This window comes from Corvus brachyrhynchos, unplaced genomic scaffold (genome assembly GCF_000691975.1).
Source record: "Corvus brachyrhynchos isolate BGI_N302 unplaced genomic scaffold, ASM69197v1 scaffold56, whole genome shotgun sequence".
Lineage (NCBI taxonomy): Eukaryota > Metazoa > Chordata > Aves > Passeriformes > Corvidae > Corvus > Corvus brachyrhynchos.
This window is the reverse complement of record NW_008238664.1, coordinates 299,927-308,483: the sequence shown is the minus strand read 5'-3', so window position 1 is coordinate 308,483 and position 8,557 is coordinate 299,927. Positions and strand designations below refer to the sequence as shown.

At 42.6% G+C, this 8,557-nt stretch overlaps 1 protein-coding gene across 1 annotated transcript in view; it reads left to right on the top strand.

The window, feature by feature from the left end:
• LOC103618194 (tyrosine 3-monooxygenase) overlaps window positions 1–8,557 on the top strand; it is a 34,976-nt gene that overhangs the window by 7,540 nt on the left and 18,879 nt on the right. Inside the window, exons 6-7 of the mRNA XM_008636577.2 lie at window positions 2,696–2,841; window positions 7,868–8,003. Of these exons, the coding sequence (XP_008634799.1) occupies window positions 2,696–2,841; window positions 7,868–8,003 (282 nt within the window). The remainder of the gene's footprint in view (window positions 1–2,695; window positions 2,842–7,867; window positions 8,004–8,557) is intronic.

The following is an 8,557-nucleotide window of genomic DNA, read 5'->3' as shown; positions in this document are numbered from 1 at the left end:
TGTCCACATGCCTCAAGTAAGAGCAGAGTCCTGGGATTGTGCAAGGTGCCACATGTGCGCATAGGAGAGTCTTTGTTCTCAAAAGTTTACGATATAAATGGAAAGAAGGCCTTAGGTGGGAGAAAGGAAGAATGAAGACCACATTTTCTAACTGCGCAACTGAAAACTTGAGAACTTCAGTAATTTGCCCTAAATCACATGCAAAGTTTATTCCAATGCCAGAATTTAAATCCATAGACTAGCTGTGTCATGCCAGAACCTCAACCACACTGCCATCCCATCTCTTTCAATACTTACTTTATTTAAAATAAAATCTACTGTGCCACAGAAAGCCATGACCACATAAAAACCTTGCATCCAACTCATCCAGGAGGACACATTTTTATTAAGCTCAAATAGGTTTTTATAGCATCTTTCAATAGTCAAAGATTGATGGTCAGTGTCATGCTCACGATTACTACCACCAGCCAACAATCTTGGCATGGGATGGCGTGTGGGAATGTCACATTTAAGAAAATTTAATTTTGTGTTCTTTCCTGTTTTTCTCTTTTGTTGCCAACCTTCGTCATTCCAGCTCTTCTCCACCTAGAATTAGACCCATTGTGGCAACAGAATAGACTTTTAAAGGAGTATCTGCCCATTTCCCTAAACAGCCAACCCCAGCAACCCAGGTTGCCTTGTTAAGTAAAGCTGTTTCCAAAATTAGCCTTCCCAATTGTTATCTCAGCCCCCTGAGGCCGTACCCTGATGTCAGCTGCATTACAGCACAACTTAATTGAGCACTGTGCAATTGCAGGCAAAATTTGTAGCACAGACTAAATTCCCTTGGTGTCACTCTGAAGAGTTGCTGGATGCCTTCAGTTTGAAGCAACATGGTTATAAAAATGAAAACCAAGCCAGTGAAGAAATATGACTTTCAGAAAACAGAGGGTACAGATGATCTGAGCTTTTGTTTTCAAAACAACTTCTTGGAAGGCCCTGAATCTAAGCAGTCAGAGATGCCATATGGGTAAAAGCTGTGTAAGAAAAACAGAGAATTCAGGACAAAATTATGAGGATGCACCTGTCACATCTTCATAATGAAGTTGAATAGTGCCACTTTTTTTTTTCCTGAACAATAAGGAAATTATGTAAAATAAGGTTATTGCCTTCAAAGTCTTTCAAGCATCTGGCTCCATCTTTTGTTAGGAGTCTCCTTTCTAGAGTGTTCCATAGACTCTGCTTCCAGCAGTTCTTTCATACCTGCTATTCCCTTGACTTTGGAGAATACTCAGATGATTGTCTTAGAGGTACATTTAGCTTTGGATAGTTCATCACTGGTCTCTGGGACCGCCTGCATTTCTGTGGTAGCCAATGTTTGGACACACAGCAGAATGACACTTTGATAAAAGAGACCATATGTGCAGAAGTGTAAACAAGCCTGCTCTCTCTAGACTCCAGTCTGGGCATGAACCATGCGCTGGTTCAAATCCCATGCAACCCCACTGAAGTCAGTGGTATTCTATGAGGAAATAAGCCAGGGCAACACTTGAACTCTAGTCCTCCTCATTTTTTCCTAATTCTTCCATGGAAATGGCCCAGTCTCCTGTGGCTTTTGCAATAGTGACAGCAGCCACTGTTTCCCTCTGTTCTTTTAACTTTTTTTCCTCCTAAGGTTTTCCTCCCCGCTTCATTCTGGTTCATTACTCCCATGCTGCGCAAGACATTCGTAAAAATGAAGAGCCTTTACCAAGGACTGGCTATCACCTCCATAGCAACAATAGCATCACAAAAAAAGAGAGTAATAATAATAATAGTAAAAAAAAAAGAAAAATTACAAAACCAACCAAAGGTCATTTCCCGTACCCAGCATTTCCAAGAATGATCTCAATTTTCATAAAACAATGTTTATAAAGTTGTTAACACCCTAGGGCCACGTCTGAACAAAAATAACCATTTCTATAAGGTTCTTTGCCATCCTATTATTACTTGCTTATTTTGCAACAGCTAAATATATTCCAAACCACAACTCTAAATCCAAGCACCATCAAGTTTGTGAGAAGCTTAAAACCTGTGCCCAAATCAGGTTACATATATTATTTTCAGCTCGTCTCTTTCTGTTTAATGGGATAAATATTTCAAGAAGCTGGCATATCTTTCAAACACATAGCCCGTGCCGGGCATTTCGAACTGCAAAAATACAAACCTCTTCACCTGTCCAGATATTACTCTTCAGTATCAGAAAAGGTGCTTTTTCTGAGGTTTTTAAGAGGCAAATCTAGGCTAGGCTTCAGCATGGAAAAGGAAGGACCAGCATTCCAAGTTCTACCCCAGTATTGAAAGGGAAGAATACCCGATTCATTCTGTTCCTAAACTGAACAACAGAGTATCCCAGATTCAGCTCTCTCCCTGGGATTTCCCTGATGCCTCCAACACCGTAAGGAAGAAGGTGCCTAATCAAGAAACACTTCTGTATGAGTATTAGAGTCCTTAAAGGTGTCCTTAAAGGACACCTTCTGAAGGAAAAGTGAAGCAAAAAGCCCTTCTGGTTTGCTACACCCAACCAGCACCAGCTTTCAAGCACCAGGTGTCCTGAGCTCATATTTTCAGACCACGATGTCTGCTGGGGGTTTACATCTCTCTGTGGATCTGTAGATAGGACAGATAAGGACTCATTTATTAAGGGGTCTCATGCTGTACAGTTTTTGATTTTCAGGGGAGAAGTCTACAGGAAGCTGAGGAGCCTTTACCCTACTCACGCCTGTACACAGTACCTGGATGCTTTCCAGCAGCTTGAGAAACACTGTGGCTACCGAGAGGATAACATACCTCAACTTCAGGATGTCTCCAGATTTTTAAAAGGTCAGGTCACTAAAAACCGTGGCTTATTCTAGGGTTTCCTGCACAAATTTGTGCACCACAAACCATTTCCTAGGAAACAGGCTGGTGAGCAGAGCTGATGAGCTGTAGCGTTCCCTCAGGCACAGGGAGCTGTAGCACAGGACATTCACACCAGGCACACTGAGGGACCAGGCTGTAAGTTTGTGCCTGTTCTGTGAGTGGCAGCAGTTGTGTGGCACTAACCAGCTAATCCCAGGGCTAGCAGCACTACAGTCACAGCAGACACTGCTCAGCATGACTTCTTCACAGCCTTTTTGCTGTTTTATGCTTCTATAGCCATGCTGACAGTAAGACCCAAACACAAGTACAGGTACATACCTCTCAAGTACACTTTGTTCCTGGTGCATGAGGCAGGATGGGAATGTGTGCTGGAGAAAAATATTTCCAGGAGATTCTTCTAGTCAATCAGCAGCTGCTTTGAAACAATTCTGCTTCTCCGTAGCACCATTTGCCACACTAAACTTGTTGGTGCCTACCATGTGGCTGACAGGAGAGCGCAAAGGCTGTGGTGCTAGTCCATAAAGGCATGAAGATGCGACCTTGGAAAAAGAACACACAAGTTTGCTAGGCTGACCTGTTAGCTGGGGGCTGACTAGCAAAGAGCAGGAGAGCAAGGGAGCCTGCATTATCTTTATGAGGCCACAGGCTGCACCCAAGGCCAGGTGCTTTTGTGTAAACCACCTGATTATCAAGAATTAGTAAAGAAAGGTGAACTTTAAAGCTGCCTTCTTCCTCCTCAGTGAAAAGATGTGCCAGAGAGAAGACAGCTTATCACTATGATGAAATAAACAATAAAAAATATGGCTTAACTTTAAATAAATTATATTTAAATACAATACTCAGAAAAGCAAGAGACCTGCTCTGTATAAGAGTAGGGGATACAAGTTAGCTTGAATAAGCTTTCTGTTGCTGAAGAGTTTTTAAGACATTAGCATTTCTAATGAAGACTAAGCTGTTTGATGACAAGGCCTTTATTGCATGTTTAGTGTAAGGGAAGGGAGGGTTGCTATGTGAAAAGCATCTTCCACGAACACCATTGCACCCAGCTGTGGGAATTTTTCTGTGTAGGCATTATGTACTTTCTCATGTATTCTCCCTTCTATTCAACTACCCACCTTACTTCCCTCTTACAATAATTGGGCTGATAAATATTTTTCTCTTGAAGTATTGATCTCATTTAATTTACACAGTAACTGACAGGAGGGAGCTCCAGGAATTGTGATTCTGACTTGATTACCACAGATATTCATACCCTTGAAGTGTATCAGGTGATATCAAAGTGGGAGAATTTAGAATACTGTGAGACTGTCCTGTCATAAACCTATTTGTATTGTTCATGTTGGTTGACAGGATTTGATTGCATGGAGTCTGCTCACTTCTTGTACAGGCTCTGGTTCTAAATTTTCTCTGTGTCATAACCAAAAAAAAACCAAAAAAACCAAACAGCAATGCTGAAAAATCTGCCAATAATATTTGGAAAGGTGTTCTCAGTGAGTTTCAACTCATTTACTATAAACACAAGGTGTCTACTGTAAGCTAATTGTGTGAACTAACTGGGAGTGAGAATCAAGCATTTCAGAGGCATTTTATTCCATTCTGGAATGGATGGCTAAGGATAATGGAAAGAATGGTTCTTGTAACCACTGGTCCTACCCTCATTAAACTGTAGATTAAAACTGGATTACTTTAGCCTACGGGTTATGCACGAATGAAACAAAATATTTTCAGAAGAGCTGTGTTAACAGCTGGACAATTAGGAGGCAAAAGAGAGGAAACTATTTTTGTCCCATTATAGGAGGCTTTGAATGGATGTCCTACCTTGCTTTCCTCTAACTATGTCATTTCACTAGGCAGAATACTTTCTAGAATAGCAGGAAGATTGACATCATTGGACAGCTAACACAGTGTTAGGGTGCTCGAGGCACAGACTCTGGCATGCCCCAGGTCAGAGACAGTCCAGCTGCGCTACTTCTGTGTGTCGCTGAAGCAACTTCGGCATCAGGAAAAGAGCTGCTGGATGGGCTGGCTAGCTAGCTGGCTTCTGTGCAGAGGGAACATGGCAGGAGCCGATGGCATTGGCTCACGTTAGCTCAGAGATAAAGGAAGAGAGAGGCTGTTCGGGTCTGGCTTCCAACAGGTTTAATTCGATGGGATGGGATGGCTCCGCCCGAGCTCGTCCTCAGTTTTATAGGGAATTTGAAAACCCCGGTGAAAGGAGAAAACAACCAATGAGTTACAAGCCAGGGGGAGGATACAATTTAACAAGAACCACTGGGGGAAACTGAGAAGCGGGAGTGACAACAGAGAACCAGTGAACAACCGAGTAACCGAGAATTTTCCCGAAGCGGGGGAGGTGGCTTGGACCCGGGCACGGCCCCGGGGATGCGGCTTAGGCTTCTGAGCTGCCCCTCGACCTCTGAGTCTGCCTCTTGGGGAACTCCATCCAGGGGATGGGCTGGGATTGATTGGCATCTCGCTGCCCCAGCCCCGCAGGGGGCTGGGTCACACCAACACACGGCCGAGACTTAGTCTGAGTCAGAAGCAACTGCAAGGTCTAAAATCTGACCAAAAGTTAAAGCATGTTGTTAAGGGCATTGTCCAAACTCCTCTTAAATGCTGTCAGACTTGGGGCATTGACCAGTTCGCTAGGGAGCCTATTCCAGTGTTCGACCACCCTCTCAGTAAAGAAAAGCTTCTGAATGTCCATTCTGAACCTCCCCTTGGACAGCTTTGAAAACAATAAACTATAGGAGGCAGAGAGAGAGAGAGGGGGATAACCTGGAAAGAAAGTGATCGTGTTAAAACCAGCCCATACAGCCAGATAAACTTTCATCTTCTCTTTAACTTAGCAATATCTGTAACCTTAAGAAATCAATTCCTTTTGATTCAGCACGAGAGCTGTCTGTTATTACCTATTAGTGAGGCTGGTTTGAAGAGAAATGAACTGTACTTCACAAATATTTCATAATTACTTAAAGGGAATTAAGTGGTTAACAGTGTGATTATTTACACATGGCAAGTGTTTTTCCAAAGGGTTAACTAGATGAACCTAGGCACATCTTTCTTTCTAGGAAAGATGTTTGGATGTAGGCAGTCATTGTGCTCCACAGCTGGAAGAAATTACAGCCAGTGAACTCAAGCAAGCTCACACTACAATGCACAGGCCGCCTGTATACACCAGTTTTTAGGCCAAGAATTAAGCCTTGCAGATCACTTTAGGTCAACTGCTCCAGACCTTCTCTTCAATGCATTTTGATTTCCCAGATCTTCGGGCAGCAGGTCCAACCAGCCACACCCCCAATTCTCTACTGATTGCTGGTTTTATTGTGCAGTCATGAACTAGAAGTTCAGATTTTGCAGATATTACCTTCAGCAGATAACTTTTTCCTGGGGCTTTTCAAGGCAGCTGGCCAAGTCTCTTCCATCAGCAGACTGTCTGATTCACTGGCCTATATTTAAAAGGACATCTCAGGGAGCACAAGCCGTAATTTTCATTTTCTCTCCTTCTCCTCCAGCATGGATGCTAAAGCTGTATAAATTTCCCTAGACTCTTTCACAGTCCTTCCAAAATTGAGTTACTAAGGTCTTGGTTTTCATACAATATATTTTTCAGCCAGTGCAATTTTCACTTCACTCAGAATTCAGCCCAAAGATTACCAGATTCTGAAATTTTCACATTCCTCTGGATTGGACTAGCATATAGACAAAGATAGATACATAATCTCCATAGGGTTTTCTTTATATTGCTCACTTCTGAGGTAGTTCTGTACTGATTACCTTTGAATTGAGTGGAGCAGTAGAAGATAACTTTGACAAATGCCCACCGCCTAGTCCATCTCAATGTCAGGTAGAAGCACTCCTTGCTGTCCTCTCATTCCTATATTTCTTCATATATTTTGTCACTTCTTTGGTTTTTTCCCTTTTTTTTTTCTCTGTGTGCTTTTTTTGCTTTGTTTTGTTGTTTCTTTTTTTTTTTAATGGGAAAAGTACTAATAGCCTGACAGAGTAAGACAAGAAATTCTGGAAGAAACATGAAAAAACAAATGAAAACAAATCTTGAAAATGGCTTGGTTTCTGGGTGGGATTTTTTTTCTTTGTTTACACACACACACACAAAAAAAGGTTACAGGATTCCTGACACATTAGAATATGGATAAAGAATTGAGAATAAAGCCATTTCTAATTTTTTTAAAATGTAGTTTTATGCTTTAAAGAAGATGACATGTCATTTATGGGAGCTGAGAATGCAGCACAGATTTTGAATATAGGACTTCAGAAAGATTATTGTTGGCTCACTTTGAAAGCAGTGATTTTCAATTTTCTTAGCTTTGCAGACCACCAACATGTTTCCCATGGAGATGTAGATTGTGTGTTCTATTGACCACCAGACTGGTTATTTTTTCTAGTTGTCTCTCACAGTCCTTTCATGGTAATGCAGGGTGCTCTGGGGTAACACTGGATGTACAAGCTGAAATCACAGTGCAGAAATGTTGCATTCCTCTGTCCTGTTCTGTAGACACGTGCAAAGCAAAACACCTATGATCACATCACTGGGAGGCTGTGTAGTGACTTCTAGACAAACATAATGGCAAAAAAAGAAAAAAAAAGAAAAAAAAAATCCAGATGCAGATTCTGTTCCCTGCTTGACTGTAGGGACCATGTGTGATCTCAGACACACCACTGTCATGTGGAACATAGGTAAATGTGTGTAAATGTGCAAAAAATGTGAACTGGGGTGGGCAGTACTGCCACACCTCATCTCATTGCTGTGTGAATACACACAGGCTGGATGGGTAGGTGATTCCATGCTGCAGGAGCTGGCCCCATAACAGTACAAGGGCACATTAATGATAAGCCAGGGTGTGCCTGCTATGCTTGGTGGAGGGAACTATTGCAACAGAGCAGGAAGAATCCCTGAATCTATAGCTAAAGTAAATGTGCTGTGTAGTTAACCCTAGAAACAGCTAAATTTGGTGTCCCTTTGCAGAGAGAACAGGTTTCCAGCTGACACCAGCTGCAGGACTGCTGTCTGCTCGTGACTTCCTTGCCAGCCTGGCATTTCGTGTCTTCCAGTGCACACAGTATATTAGGCATTTCTCTTCTCCCATGTATTCCCCAGAACCGTAAGTTTGATGCCCTGGCATAATTCCATCCTTCTGAATGTGTTTGGGATCATTCTCTTGGGACTGGCTCTGGAGTTCTATCCAGTAGTCCACAGAATGAAACAATTTGAGAAACTGGTAGCCGGAGAGTTAGAAGGGGAAGTCATGCATGAGAGGGTGTGGTTCTCTGTCTCTCTTGCAAAGTTGTCTGGGGAAGGAAAAGACTGAAGAATATGTGGTTTAATCTTTTCATCCTGCCTTCAGTTACCATCTGTTGGGGTTTGATTTCCTGCTGTGAAACTCTCCCAGTAAGTGCTGGCCAGACAACAGGAATTACATTTCATGAAAAATTACAAGTCCACACAGATGCTTTTGTTGTATGCTGGGACAAAACAGGGACCTTTCAAAGATGTTGTGACATAGAAGGTTAGTGCCCATGCCATCCCAAGCAGACAATAGACAAGGTGGCAGGGGGCAGCTGGCTGCCTGTGGCAGGAGGGAATGCTCTGATCCTTGCAGAATCAGGCCAGGTATGGAGGCAGCCACTAACATCAGCTCCCTTTGGGGTCTGTTGG